Raw genomic sequence first — 15,615 nt, forward strand, 5'->3', positions numbered from 1 at the left:
GGCTTATTACACATTTTCACTGTGGATGCTCACCAGTTATTGAAAATGGTGCCATTGATCCATTTCCAAGGCTCCTGGTCATTCATCCTTTGGAGACCAATCCAGTGATCAGCAGGACCTTTGTGTCGTCTCAAGAAGCTCTTAATAAAGAAAAGAAGTGTGAATACATTTCCAACCCTCATCCAAGTGGAGAATCAACTCCATTTAAGGCATCAGAATCTTTCCACTCACCATCTCCTCTTGGGAGTCAATCACAACCAAAGAGGCATCGAAAGAGGCACAGTAATTCTGGCTATAAGTCCAGTTTCTGTCACTGTCCGAAAAATAGTAACATTTCCTTTGGTAGCCAATCCAGCCGTCCGGACAACATTCAGTTGGAGTGGAAGGAGAAGGTAGGGCGGTTGGCAATACTGCGCTTGTCCCTAGAAAGGTATCAGAAAGTGAGACAAATCACTATCCATAGCTTATAAATAGTCCTACCCAAAATAAAGGTCAGGCAATGTACTCCACTCACCAACATTATATCTGTGTGCTGCCTTTCCACAAAAGGAATCCTGCTCAAAGCAGCTTGCAACAAAGAAAATGGGAACACATCTCAAGCATCATAAGAACAATCACATAAAAATACAGTATAACAACGTAATTGCAAATACACCACACACAAAAACTGTGTGCAGGAGGTCTCTGGTCAACCCCCATCATCTCCAGGTGGGGCTGGATAAGGGTGGGGAAATGAGGGTAGGAGGGAGGGCAGACAGCCCAGTGCCCATCTCTGTTCAAAAACTCAGGAGCTTGCAGGACATAGAGCAGCTTCTCTTGTGGCTCAACCATAGATAGTCAACCTCAATTGACTATCCATGAAATACACAGCCAGGGTCTAGTTGACTCTCCCTGAGATAGGCCTTTGATTAGAATTGTATCGTACAATTTAAATCACTTGAAATTGTGTGTCTATTGTGTGTGTATATTGTTTGTCCATATTGGTCTATTATTACAGTACATGAAGTCTACCTTGACTGAATGTGGGCCCCCATCCGCAACTGCTTCCAGGCTACCTCAATTGAATGCCAATAAAGCTATTCTAGCTGCTGAGGAGAGGAGATCTGTGAGAGCAGGTGGCCTGTTGATAACCTGACAGAAGTTACAGTAAAATGGCTCTTCACTTACCTGATAAACCAGTGCTGCTGCTGATGATGATGATGGAAATGATCAGAATGACATTAAGCACCAAGCTCAAAATCATTACATAAAAAGTGAGTTTCCCTTTTCCATTATTGCACAAACCTGCAGAGGGAAATAAAGTGTTAATGTGTCCTTGGTTTCAGCAAGATGCCGGACAAGTCCTTCTAGAAACTCCAAATTATCTGGGGATTCCAAGTCTACCCAGGCTTGGGTCGTCCACCCACATTGAAGGTGTGAGTTCAAGGTTGCATCACAGCAAGATGTCATACCACTCAACAGTCCTGATTTATGCAGGACATCCTGGAATTACAGACGCCAATCCTGGCTTCTGACTGCATCCCAGAATGTCCCATTTTTTGGTCTGAGTCTGACTTGTAGTGCAAGTCAGCTGGGGACCAAAAAAAGAAACGTCCCAATTTTGGTCAGTGGGATGTTTGAAGGGTATGAGATGAACCAAGTTCACCTGTGGCATCATGAAGCTCATTGGTTTGGTGCCTCCCACCACAAAGTCAGCCAACTGATAGGCCTCTGCGCATGACTGGTGAGTCACCAGTTATTTATTTTATTAAAAAGTATTCACATGCCACCATCTCCTAAACTATCAAGGTAATGCACAATAATGTTTACCGTATAGGCCTGAATATAAGCCTCTCTTTTTTTCCAAATTCTGACCGTGAAATGTTAAAGTGCAGCTTATATTCGCGACCTTACAAAAATGGGCTTGGAGCGAGCATTTTTTCTCTCCCCCCCTTAATTTTAAAGGTGTGGCTTATATTCAGGTGTAGCTTACATTTGGGCCAATAAGGTATACAATAAAACAAAAATCACCAGTAGAAAAAGAAAAAAAAAGAAAAAAGAAAAATTAATATAACTGGAAAATCAACATTTTAAACAGCTGTATAGGCTTGCTGGCATAAGAAGAGGTCTCCAAGAGATACCTGGAAGTCAGAGGTGAAGATGCCTGATGTGTCTCTGCTGTGTACACAGGGCTTTGGAGCAGGGGTGAGTAACCAGCAGCCCCCCAGATGTTGCTGGACTCTAACTCCCATCAGCCCCAGTCATCATCGCCAGTGGTCACAGGTAATGGGAATTGTAGTCCAACAACATCTCAAAGGTCACAAGTTACCCATCCCTTTTAGAGCATCTGAACTGCCATCAAAAAAGAAGTTGAAAGTTTTTGTTGCTGGCAGCATGGAAGTGACAGGAGATCTCTGTCCTATGTAGAAACAGAATGGGATATTTTGTTCACGCATCTCAGGCTAGTGCAGCAACCTCAAGCGAATAACCTGAAACCATTTTAATCTTGCTTGTAAAACAAACCATTAAGGGGATACAGTTTAAGCTCTTGCACATTTCTGTATAACATAGGGTTGGTTCCAACACATCACAGGTAGATCCATTAATGTGCAAAACAAAATGCATTAAAATGAATTGTTCAACCAAAGAACACTTTCCTGTGCTAGAAGAAGCTTTATTCATTCAATACAGGATAGTGAATTTTCAAGCTTGCCTCACCCAAATAAGTCAAACTAGCAGTTCGTAGTTTACGGACCAGGATTAGCAGATGTACTAAGGTTGCTATATTACTTATATGGTGAGGATGGTATAACTGACAGTTAAAGAAAACCAGGTCCAAATGTAAGGACTAGGCAGCAAAGTGGTTCGTCAGCAATATGCAGCTCTGAGTGTCTGCTTTCAGCATATATATATATATATTTCAGTTAATGTCAACACATGTTTGGCCAGATTGGGTTCCTGAAAGAAAGAGGAACCTAAAAGATGTTCTGAATGATACGTTCCAAAAAGTGTTGCATAACGCAAAGTTATGAAGTCAGTCAAGCAGGGGTTCTCCAACTGCTTTTAATTGCCTGAATAAACTAGAGTCTCCATGAATTTGATTAGCTGGCCTACATCTTACAGCTCTCATCCCAGCAGCAAATCGGTAACTTTTCTGACAGTAGGTGGAGACAAACTCATACCTCTCTCATCAGACTCACTTACCATATAGAGAATGGCTCCATTTCGGAGAGACTCTTGCTTCATGTTGTTGTTGTTGTTGTTGTTGTTGTTGTTGTTGTTGTTGTTGTTGTTTTTGCTTAACTCTTGCTTGTTTGGTATTTCCATTACTTTTCCTGTTCTCTGCTGCATCTTGAATCATAGGGAGCCTTTGCTCTGTCTTTTCAGTTTCAGAGGAAACCATCTTTTCTTTCTCCCAGGAGGATCCACAGACCTCACAGTAAATGCTACTCAGCTCTAGTTACACAGAGTTTTGCAGTTTCTTGAGATATGTTCAAAGCAGATCACTGGATTACAGATTCACGCACAGTTTGGACTACGTAATGTGGTGAGAAAACACCCTTTTAAAATACTACTTAATCGTGTGCCTTAATTGGATACTTTGTCCAGCCAAGCTGTACTTAATATGTATTCTACTTCCCTGTGTTATCTTCCTGACTCCTTTTATTCCCAGTGCCTCTTCAGAGTCTGAAGTACCAATTCTGTGCTTTTGCCACACAAAAATTCACCACAACATCAATTTTCACCATGACATCAATGTCCCAAGATTCCTCTGTGGAGAGAAAATTACAGAGGAGAAATGAATTATCTCTTCTTGAAATCTATAAAAGGTCACTTTTGCTTCCATACTAGTATAGTCCCCACCCCCCCAAAAAGCCCTAATGGTGGTCTTTCATATACTAATTTATAGAGCTGGAAAATTCACAAATGAAATATTGCTTCTTTTTAGTCTAAATGATTACAGTAATGTTTCTACATCTACTTGATGAAACAAAGGCGTTGAGTAAATGCAAAAGGGAGGAGCCCTTGAGATAGTTGAAGATGGCTATTGTATTATATTTCCCCCAGTCTCCTCCTACCCAGCTCCTCCTCCTCATAAAGCTTGGTTTCCAAGCCTTATTAGAAAATGACGCTCTCCTCTTGACACGTTCCAGCTTGTCAATATCCTCCTTAAATTGTGGTGCCCAGAAATGGACACAGTACTCCAGGTGAGGTCTGACCCACTTTAATTAAGGTGTCCAGCACAAAAACCTCTGAACGGATCTGCCTAAAATTTGGCAGGCTTAATCCAGAGAGGCTCATATTTCTGCAAATTTCTTCCACTTTTCTCTGAAGCCTGAACAACAGTATAGCCATTTTTAGATTCCCTATTATATTGAATGAGGGGGTGAGAACTTTGGGTTGTGTTCCTAGCAGTGCTAGGAGAATGTTCTGTCAGGACAAGGATTTCTCCTTGCCCAAGGGAATGTTCTCCCCCTCTCCTCCCTCATGACGCCCAAATGTATTCTAGCAGTTCCCCCAATCAAAGCCAGCCTTATATTTAGTGCTTTTTTTTCGGGGGGCACACAGGAGTACCCGTACCCCTAAACATTTTGTGAATCTAAATGTTCCTGGGAAAGAGGGGAAGGAAGCGGCGGTGGCAGCAGGGAGCAGGCTAGTAGGCAGGACTCATTACTCACATCCTAGGAGCCTACACAACACAAAACATTGTTGTGCTGTGTGTACGTTTTATTTTATTTGCTTTTTATCTTGTTTTGGAAATGAACATCCACGGTTTTTTTCTTTAAATTTTGTTGGGGGGGGGGAAGAGAGTGGGCCCCTAAACTAGAGCTTGTTTAGCTTATACATAAATCTGGCACTGCCTGCGCCTGTTCCCCAGCCTGATCTTTCATTGATTCCTGAGGTCCTGGGTTTCCTCCTGCTTCCAGACCCGAAACATTTCTCACTCCTTTCCTCCTTCCCTTTCTCGGCTGCTTTCATGGCTTTCCTCCAATCTCTCTCTCTCTCTACCCCGCCCCAATGAATGTTAGGAAAATAAAATAAATTGTCCAGTAGCACATTAGAGGGCAACTAAGTATGTTTTGGGTATAAGCCAGGGGTCAGCAAACTTTTTCAGCTGGGGGCCAGTCCACTGTTCCTCAGACCTTGTGGAGGGCCGGGCTATATTTGGGGTTTTTTGGGGGGGGGACACGAATTCCTATGCACATTGCATGGGGGGGGAAGTAGTCCTCCTCCCATTTTAAATAAAAGGACACAGCATGCCAGGCAGGCCCCACAAAGATCCCACAGATGCAGTTTTTTATAAAGGACACAGCTTACCTGTGCGTTGTGAGCGGCAGGGGCTGGTGGTGGTGGAGAGACGATGAGCAGTGCGTGAAAGAAGGGCTCTGGAGAAAGGCTGCTTAAAATGGCGGCCTCTCGAGCGCTCACACTGATCCAACAAAGCCCAGCCCCCTTCCTCCTCTAGGCAGGGCGGGGAGAAGCCAGTAGAACGGAAGAGGCACCGCCGCGGTGTGTGTAAGGGGGGGGATGGCGCGCGGGGGGGGGAATGGCACAACCCGAACAATGAGAATCCCCATGCCCTTTCCCAAACTGTCCGTGGGCCGGATCCAGAAGGCAATTGGGCCTGATCCAGACCGCGGGCCTTAGTTTGCCGACCCATAGTATAAGCTTTCGTGTACATGCAAAGGTAATACCCAGAACTTACTTAGTTGGTCTCTAAGGTGCTACTGGACATTTTATTTATTTATTCCGACTGCGTCAGACCAACACAGCTACCTACCTGAATCTAGGAAAAGAAAAGGCCGCCAGGTCATTTGAAGAGAAACTTTAATGTCCTTCCTATTGCCTTAGATCCCTTGAGGGAAGGGGCAAAACTCCCTGCTTTGACTCTTGTTCGCTTCCCCCTCTCCTTCTCTTATTTCACTAAATTTTCTCTTTTCTTCCCGCCCCAACTGAAAGTATCTGTCAATGTCTGGTTGTTGGCCCCCTCTGTTTTACCATTTATTTTTGGATGCAGGAAGGCTTTTGGAAGCACCTAAATTCCCCTTCTTTTCTGGATATATTTTTTAAAAAATAATTTCTGTGGTCCTTAATAATCAGTTCATTCCTTTTTCTTCCTTTTTTTCTTTTTTGTCAGAACCACAAGTTTAGGTGTGAGGATTTGCATTTCCCCCTCTGGGTTTCCTTTTTTCAAACAAAAAACAAAAAGGCACCTTTGGGAATAAGTCTTCTCTGTCCTGTCCAGTTACTGTATATATTTTTCCTGATTTCAACTATAAATTGGTGATTTTCTTGAGTCAAAATGAGAGAACCCCTAAATATTTTTTAAGAAAAAGAGCACTGCTTATATTATTTTAGAAATGTTATTTCTTCAGTCCAAAATCCTCTCCCCCTTCCTCCTCTCCTCCTCCTTTCCCCAATCTCCCTCCCCATCCCACCCTCTCCCTTTCCTCCCCTCCCCATATCCCCCCCCCCCAATACATTGTAGAATTCTTGTTTGTACCTTCTGGCAGAATCAATCTAGCAGCTAAATTCTGCAGTGCTTGAACAAGTATCTGATGCTGACCAAACCCACAAGAAGCAAAACAAGTTTTCAATGTGATTGGTTCCTGCTATTTATATTCTCCCCCCCCCCTCCTCCTCCTCTTCCTCCCCCTCCCCCGCTTCCTCATTCTCACCTGCGAAGTCCTTGTCAGCCGTTTCTGGCTCCAGCCCCACCCAGCCTTTAATGTCACCCCCAGCCTGGATCTAGAGATGGTTTCAATTGCCCAGGGTCTTCTCCCCTGCTTCAGAGAACAGTGCAACCCTATTAGAGGCTGAAGGCATTCTTGGGCACAAAGTGTAAAAGAATTTTTAGCATGATTTAAAATCAACCCCAAAACAAAGGGCAGGACCTCCCAGTGGGGAATGTGATCACCCTCAATGTGCAGAAGGAGAAACAGCTGCTGAAGTCCTGGTGCCATTTGGTAACTTGGCTATTGCTGAGTTTGAGACTAACAAATGACAACCTTACAGTACTTTAGAGAAAATGCTATGGGAACGAAGCAAAAAGAAAATGCCAGCAGAAAGTTGAAAAGAGCATTGGCTTCTATAATTTTATGGAGCCTCTTGAGGGAGGAATGCAAAAGACAATGAGATTTTAAAAATAATGAAATATCTTAATGTTCAGGAGGCAGCCATTGCAAGGTATCACAAAAGTTGGGTAGCGTTTAGGTGCCCAAAATCTGCTCCATAAAAAATGGCTAAGTAGCACCATGCAGTAAGAATTCACTATTTCTTTGAAAGTGACAAACCTAACCTACTCATGCATAGGAGAGTCCCTGTTTCTGCCTCCCCAAACCTGGGAATCATAAGATTCACAGACCACTTTATTGTAAAACCCTCACAGCAGTATACAAAAAGATAAAACAATAAAATTAGAAAAAATACAACCCTAATTTAAAACATACAAAAGTAAAAATATTAAAGCAGATTATAATTATGTACCTCAACTTTCTAAGCAACCATGTTTCTTTTGTTGTTGTTTAGTCGTTTAGTTGTTTCCGACTCTTCGTGACCCCCTGGACCAGAGCCCGCCAGGCACTCCTGTCTTCCACGGCCTCCCGCAGTTTGGTCAAACTCATGCTGGTAGCTTCGAGAACACTGTCCAACCATCTTGTCCTCTGTTGTCCCCTTCTCCTTGTGCCCTCCATCTTTCCCAACATCAGGGTCTTTTCCAGCGAGTCTTCTCTTCTCACGAGGTGGCCAAAGTATTGGAGCCTCAGCTTCAGGATCTGTCCTTCCAGTGAGCACTCAGGGCTGATTTCCTTCAGAATGGAGAGGTTTGATCTTCTTGCAGTCCATGGGACTCTCAAGAGTCTCCTCCAGCACCAGAATTCAAAAGCATCAATTCTTCGGCAAACAGCCTTCTTTATGGTCCAGCTCTCACTAATGTTTTTAGGTGGTGCCAAATTTCCTTATACAGACCTATTGTCAGCAGCTGCTACTAAATTTCCTGGATTTCTGGAATTGGAACTGATTTCCTGCAATTGTTATTGTAGTAGTTGATTTGAAGCCAACCAGGAAGCCAGAACTAAAAGGGGTGGGATTTCCTTCCCTGCCTCTCCTTTGTACTGAATTCCTGTCTGGTTCACCATGAGGACTGTTTATTAAACTGAGCTTCATAAGAATATAAGAACGTCAGAAGAGCCTGGCTGGGTCAGGCCATGGGCATAAGGAGTCCAGCACCCTGTTCTCACAGAGGCCACCCAGATGCCTGTGGGAAACTCACAAGAGCGCTCCACCCGTCTGCAGTTTCCAGAAACTCAGAAGGAGGCAAAGCACAGACCTCATGGCTAGGAGCTCTCAATAGCCCTCTCCCCCACGAACCTTTCTCACCCTCTTTTGAAGCCATCCAAGTGGGGAATCATCACTGTCTCCTGGGCGAAAGAGCGCCATAGTTTAACTATGCGCTGGATGAAGACGAACTTTGTTTTCTCCTGAATTTTCCAATGTTCAGCTTCCATGGATGTTTCCGTGGAGTTCTGGTGTTATGAGAGAGGGAGAAAAACTTCTCTCTCTCCACTTTCTATGAGGCTCATTCTATCTTGCATAATTATTCTTTTTGCCTCTTTTGGGGATCATTCCAGCAGCCAGTTTCTGCAGTTTCTGATGTTGGCAAAGCCTTCAAGAAGCAGAACAGGATGAATGTTTTTTTTAAATAATAAATTCTATTAGTTTTCAATTACACTCCAATAATAGCCTCATTACAACAATACCAATTTATAATACAATTATTAATACTAATCGTTCAGATGTGAAATTGTATAATTTAGATAAAGTGGGCCCCCGCGTGCTAGATTTGATGGTTTGATGATTTTCTTTATTTCTGCATTCCAAAATCTCATTAGTTTCAATTACATTCTGGTCATAATAATAATCCCTTATAATGTGATTTTGAATCATGTGAAACCAGCAGGACTCCAACATTTCAAGAGGGCAAATTGGAATACCCGACACCATCTCACCACCCCATTGCTCATGCCCACCAACACCCACCCCTCCCTTCCCTGCCCACTTCCTTGCTCCCTCCACCTTCAAACCTTTGCTGTCCTCCTCCTCAGTGGCTGCAACCTCCTCCTCCATGGCCATGGCCTCCTCCCCATCCCCGGCCAGCATGGCCTCCCAGAGGCGCTTTGGCACGACCCTTTGATGATCGCCAAAGCACTCCCAGAAGGTGGTCTGGTGCTCATCCGCAGGGTCAGCTGCAGCCTTGCTGACTCATGCCAAGGTGCTAGTCTTCATGGGATATTCTGGGATCAAAACAGAAGCTGGGATTGGCTTCTGTGATCCACAATATCCAGCTTAAAATGTGTCAGTTGTGGGGTAAAAGGTAAAAGACCCCTGGACGGTTAAGTCCAATCAAAGGCGACTATGGGGTTGCGGTGCTCATCTCGCTTGCAGGCCAAGGGAGCCGGCATTTGTCCATAGATAGCTTTCTGGGTCATGTGGCCAGCAGGACTAAACCACTTCTGGTGCAGTGGGACACCGTGACGGAAACCAGAGTGCACGGAAATGCCATTTACCTTCCCACCGCAGAGGTACCTATTTATCTACCCATGCTGGTGTGCTTTCAAACTGCTAGGTTGGCAGGAGCTGGGATGGAGCGACAGGAGCTCACTCCATCGCAGGGTTTTGAACTGCTGACCTTCTGATCAGCAAGTCCAAGAGGCTCAATGGTTTAGACCAGGCACATCCAACTCCCAAGGGACTGCGATCTACTCAAAGTATAAAAAGGCTGTGATCTACCCATTGTCATTGCCAGTAGTTAAGTTGTTATGATTTTGGGGAGGGAAGCCAAAGTTGTTGAGCTTCTTTTGGAAAGGATTCGCCAGGTTGGTTTTAGGAGAAGGAGTGTGCTAAATCAATCGCTCAACAGTCAGTTCACCTCCTGCCTTCCCAAACTCTGCCACCCAGGAAAGGAAATAAACCTCTCAAAGTGGGGGCAGGGCACGTAGCAATCACTTAAGAGCAAGAGGGAGATCACTTACAAAACTACAGCCTGGGACACCCCCATGATCCACTGGTAGATTGCGATCGACCTCTTGGACATCCTTAGTTGAGACCACAGAGCCATCTGCTCCCCTAGTTGTGGGGCATGCCTGACTAGCCCTCAGGGCTCTCCATAGGCTTTCTCCCCTTCTCCAACCCACACCACTGTTGCTCCACACCTTCCTCAAGTCTGGCTGGAATGTTGGAGTGCAGCTGTCAGTCAGTGCAGAAAATACTGAGGTAGACAGATCAATTTGCCTGGCTCTGTAAAAGTCAGCTTCCTGTTTTCCCGTGTATTGCAATCAGGAGGACAGAAAAGCAGCTGCCTTTGGGACTCCCTTGCAAACTTCCCAAGAGGCACCAGGCAGCCACTGACAAATGGTGCCCTTTGTAAGCCACCTCACGCTGCTCCTTTCAGCTTCCATTTTTGAAAGTTTCAAGGGACTGTGGGGTCTGCTTCAGAGAACAGCCGTGGGGAGGAGAGATGGCTTCCATAGGATACGAGATGTCTGTTCTTAAAACAGACAGAGGCAAGGCAGACACCATTTTGATTTGCTTACGCAGTGCTTGCTATGGCTAGTATGTGCCATAGGCAAGAGCGAAAGAGAGAGAAGGGGGGGGGGAAGTCGGGGCTTTTTTTACTCTATGAAAAAAAGAGAGAGAAGTGCTTTTTCCCTGCCTGCTTTTTCTACAGGAAGTGGTTATGCGGATGTTTCCTATGTATTCAATATGAAGAGCCTTGTGGTTAGCTAGAGTGGTTAGAATGACGTGAAAAGAATGGTGTTTATCTGCATGTTTAAAACTCTGCGGAGGCACAACACCGGGTGCAGCCCTAAATAACCCTTTTGTTTTGTTTGTCTTGTCTTGTTTGTCAGCTGTCATGATGTACCTTGAAATAAAATCTGAATCTATTTAAAATCTGAATCTATTTGAAAGCAGTGCTTTCTCATCATTGCTGGGACTGAGTGACTCCGTTGTGCTCAAACCTCTTGAACCTCATGCTCTCCCCTCCTTGAGTGGTTCTTACCTCTCCTCAGTTGATGGGGAAGATGGGAGCCTGCCTTGCCCCAGGAAGGCAATAATCAGGACTCCACTTTAAGCTAGGGTTACCAGACGTCCTCGTTTCCCGGGGATTTGGAATATGTCCCGGGGCAAATTCCATCCCCAAATGTCCCCGGATTTCATCTAACGTTCCCGGGAAATGCAGCAGCAGCAGTCTCAGCAGCCTGGAGCAGTTGGCTCTGGCTGGCTTCAGGAGCTGCTCAGAAGTCCCCATATGATGGTGGTGCAGGGGCTTGAAGATGCAGCTTCCGGGCTGCCTCCACCTTCCCTGACCCCAGCAACTGAGCTGTGAAGGGACGCTTCATGCTGCCCTTTGGAGCAGCCTCCCAACTCCTACTTGTGTGCAAGCAGGAGCAGGGCAGGGATCTCTCAGCTGTGAAGGGAGGCTTCACGCTGCCCATCAGAGCTTGCGTGTAAGCAGGAGAGGGCAGGGACCTCTCAGTTAGGCAACGGGAAGCCTCCCTTCCCAGCTGAGCGATCCGTGCCCCCTCCTGCTTGCACGCAAGTAGGAATGGGATTGGGGCTACTCCGACTCTTGTAGCAAGGATTCCATAGTTAATTAGAAGGCTTCTTGAGGACATAAGAAGTGCAGGGAGCTTTTTGGTTTTAAAGGAGAGCAGCACTCTCTGCCTCTGAGGTCTGCTGCTAATATGATCTGTATGCTTCAGGTCAATAGAGCTAGGGATTACCCTCAGAAGCTCCGCTAAGTGTCTCCTTATATCACTCTTATAATGCCAGTTTATCACCTTGCCTCTAAAGGGGCAAACCGTTAGGCAGATTTTGGTAGCTTGCAGCAGCAGTTTGTTGGGAGATGCAAAGTGTTGTTCCTTCTTATTTTGCTCACTTTGCTCACTTTTCTGATTGCCAGCAGCTTGAGGAATTATACAGGAGGTATGAGGTAAAACGGGTGCTCCGGGCATTTGTAAGGGCTTCATCTCCGGTAGTACATCAGGGGAACTGTCTTTACCTGTTAGGGATACAAGCGAGATAATCTTCTCCAAGGATCCTCGGATGTCTTTTATGTATTTAAAGATATAGTCCACTGTTCTAGCAACTAGGTCTAGAGTAGTCGAATGTTCAAATAGTATCTCATCAATGCAGCTTTCACGGGCTCTAGTGCAGTCATTCAAGTGGATGCCAGTATTATTATTGCTCGAAGGTTTAGTAGGCAGGTTATCAAAAGGTTCTTTCACAATGGTTTCCTCGTCATTCATCTCTGCTAGCAGTGTGAAAGAGTTAGAAACCGGAATATTGAAAATATCCTTTGTACTTTCAGATTCACTAATTTTTGTTTGTATAGCAAGAGGCAGGCATCTCAGTTCCTCTGTGTCGTCTAAATCCCCGGAATCTCTGGTACGTTTCCCAATTCCTCTCCCACAAGCAGGGCTATATAATTGCTTAGTCATTTCTCTCTTCATGCAGCCACCCCAGTTTCAAGGTCAATGGTTGACTCCCCGATAAAAGGAGACGTCCTCCTACTTACTAATTTAAAACTAAACTAAAAAAAACTAAAGTTAAAAGCTAAAAGATAATAGGTTTCTATATTCATTAAAACAATCTAAAGATAAATCAGGGAGCTCACACTCACGCTGACTAAGTGCCGTTCGGCATCTTTTTCCCCCCACTCTCCTTACTAATTAATAAACATCACGCTCTTTTGTCTCACCATGAGTTACCTCTCCCTTTCGCTATTTCTGATTGTGGGTGAGGGTGACCAAAAGAGGAAACCACCAACTCTTAGGAGAGTTTCAAAGTCAAGAGATATAACAGACTCATCTAAAAACCTTTTATTTCCACAGCTCACATATGAAGACAACCAAACATGTCAAAGAAGCAGAGAAGCATAAGCATAAACAACATGTGAAAACCCAAGCCTAGTGTAAGAGTCCAGAGTTTTTTTTACAGACTAACCCAAAGACAGAATGACAAAGGTCTCTATTGCCCTTATTCCTTGGGGCAGCCCCTCTTTTGAACCCTTGTCCCTCACTTTCTTTTTTTAACTGTCCCTGTTTTACATTTGTGATTTTTAAATGAGATTTTTAAATGAGATCATGTATTAGCTTAGAGGATGTCTCACCAGGAAATATGGCTAACTTGTTAGTTCTTGCATAACTTCTTGGTGATTCGTCCTCTAAGCTAACAATGGTTTTTAAAGTTGTCATCAAAAAAACCCTGAAATGGTTCCCCTTGATCACATACACAGCCCAACAAGACAACAAGAATCTACTGACAACATACTGGTTAACCTGATCCAAACACCCACCCACACACCCTGTTACACACAAAAACAAATTCACTACAGCCAATCAAAGACAACCAACTACACCCCTAGACCACCCCCAGCCTCTCTCACCACCAAGGAAATACCACAAGGGAATAGTAAGAGAACCCAGCAAGTGATGCTGACACAAAACCCCACACATACACTAAGTAGAAGAATGGAAGCACTGCCATCCCACACACCATTCCCCTCCCCCTCTTCCCCCCTCTTTTCTTCCTAACCTAACACTGTATGCAACACTAACGTCTCACAACAAATGAAACTGATCTGTAGAAAACGCAACTTGAAAAAAGAGACAATGCACGTATTTTTGTAAACGAAGAAATCTTTCATAAAAATATATTAAAAGGCTTTTTAAAAAAGATGTCATCATAAATGCATCACAGATCATGCATTTAAAGGGGAATTAGACAAATTCGTAGGCGATATAGCTGCAGTGCTTAAAACATGCTTCAATATTTGTTTACATTTCATCAAGCCACGTCGGTGGCTATTACTCCTGTGGGAGAGAATTTCACAATTTAACCAGGCACCATGGGATTTCTTTGGCATTTCATAGGATGGCCCCAGTTTCTCGTATTAAGAGGAGGGTGGAAAATCTTTCCACTTTCTTCACTCCTTGCCTAATCTTATACTTTCCCTCCCAAATTTAAAATTCCCAATGTTGTAACATTTCCTCATCGGGCAGATGCTCCATTCGCTTAAACATTTTGGAAAAAGGACTACAGATCACGTGTGATCTGGGACGAAGGAGCTGAGCAGCAAGAAGATTGTTATGTCTCTGCACACACAGAAGGAAGGAGAAGAAGTTTTATTTTTTGTTAGTTAATGTTAATTAAAGATTTAGCAGGGATTGACAATCTGATAAGTAACCTCCCTTGTTGAAATTGGAAATGTTAACTTAATATACATGCAGGAATCAACTGATGGATAGTTGTCTGAAAAGGAATTAAGTTAAAAAGAAAATATATTGTAATGTAATGTAATAACATCTGTTATGTTTGAAGATAAACTAGAAATAACTGGGGAATATGATGCAACACTAAGGAGAACGATTGACACATCCAGGAAGGTGTGCAAGAAGTCAGATTTGGGGGGAAAAGACATCTGAAGGCAGCCCTGTTTAGGGAAGTTTTAAATAACTGATGTTTTAATATATTTTTAATTTCTTGTTGGAAGCCACCCAGAGTGGCTAGGGAATGAATATATAAATAGACCAATTTGTAAAAACTTGAAAATCAATGCAATATTTTTGGGGCCAAAAAACCCCAAAACATTTTGGCTCTTGTTTGAATTTTTTCAAGACGTATAACATTGCCTTTTAGAGAAGGCACCCAAAACTGTACATATTATTCCCAGTGCACTTGCAGCACAGATTTGTACAACTCATTATATAGACCTTTTTATACCTACCGCCCACTAATACATCTTTCTTGAGGGTAACATTTCCTTACCACCCACTGGTGCTCGATGGAAGGAGGATTCAGCTACCGCCCACCTAGAATCCTGAAACACCCACTAGTGGGCGGTAGAGACCAGGTTGACAACCCCTGATATAGACGGTTTTATGTCCAGTCCTTTTCCTAATGATCCCTAGCATGGAATTCACTTTTCTCACAGCTTCTTTTATATATATATACATTTTCCTTCATAAACAATAGTAAACAACAAATACACAACAAATACTAACCTAAGTTACACAACATAATCTTGCCTAATTTTCCATTACAATTTTTCAAAAAAAATATATTCCAACATCTTATTAATATCTCTATTATATACGCATGTTGACCTCCCTCCCTCCCGATTTTGGGCTTCTTAATAAGTCTTCCTTTTCTGCAGTTTCATAGTTATAACTGAACATATCGTAAGATTTATGTAATACCCACTGTGGTTTTTAAATTTCTGAAATTTTCTTCAATGTATGTTATGAATTTACTCCAATCACTAATAAACTTTGTACCTTTATGGAATCTATTTTTTTGCGTCATTTTTGCTAGTTCAACATATTCAAATAGTTTTATTGGCCAATCTTTAATAGTTGGGATATCTGGGTTCTTCCATTTTTGTGCTATTAAAATCCTGGCTGCAACTGTCGCATATTGGAATAGTGTCTGATCTTCTTTTTTAATTTCATCCCCAATTATTCCCAAAAGGAGGGCTTCCGGTTTTTTAGAGAAAATGTATTTAAATATTTTTTTAAATTCATTATATACAAGTTCCCAAAATTTTTTGATTTTTTTTCACAGGTCCACCACATG

At 43.3% G+C, this 15,615-nt stretch overlaps 1 protein-coding gene and 1 long non-coding RNA gene across 9 annotated transcripts in view; one reads left to right on the forward strand and one right to left on the reverse strand.

Moving 5' to 3' along the window:
- Positions 1 to 15,615, reverse strand: part of LOC308470055 (C-type lectin domain family 2 member D-like) — an 80,670-nt gene that overhangs the window by 2,606 nt on the left and 62,449 nt on the right. For 2 of the 8 annotated variants that reach the window (XM_080993295.1, XM_080993298.1), the window contains exons 2-5: positions 3,184 to 3,751; positions 1,168 to 1,284; positions 232 to 422; positions 34 to 140 (exon numbers count right to left, since the gene is read on the reverse strand). In XM_080993295.1, coding sequence (XP_080849421.1) covers positions 34 to 140; positions 232 to 422; positions 1,168 to 1,284; positions 3,184 to 3,382 — 614 coding nt within the window. In that variant the 5' untranslated portion in view covers positions 3,383 to 3,751. Of the gene's footprint in view, positions 1 to 33; positions 141 to 231; positions 423 to 1,167; positions 1,285 to 2,120; positions 2,393 to 3,183; positions 3,752 to 5,298; positions 5,434 to 6,484; positions 6,562 to 7,467; positions 7,628 to 15,615 lie in introns of those variants that run through there. The other 6 variants (XM_080993294.1, XM_080993296.1, XM_080993297.1 and 3 more) reach the window with 6 other exon arrangements.
- Positions 8,651 to 10,935, forward strand: LOC308470290. The gene is made up of 2 exons (XR_013982343.1): positions 8,651 to 10,294; positions 10,407 to 10,935. It is a non-coding gene; the product is annotated as an uncharacterized lncRNA (long non-coding RNA).

This window comes from Podarcis pityusensis, assembly GCF_964106645.2.
Source record: "Podarcis pityusensis genome assembly, chromosome: 2".
In the NCBI taxonomy this organism is placed as follows: Eukaryota; Metazoa; Chordata; class Lepidosauria; order Squamata; family Lacertidae; genus Podarcis; species Podarcis pityusensis.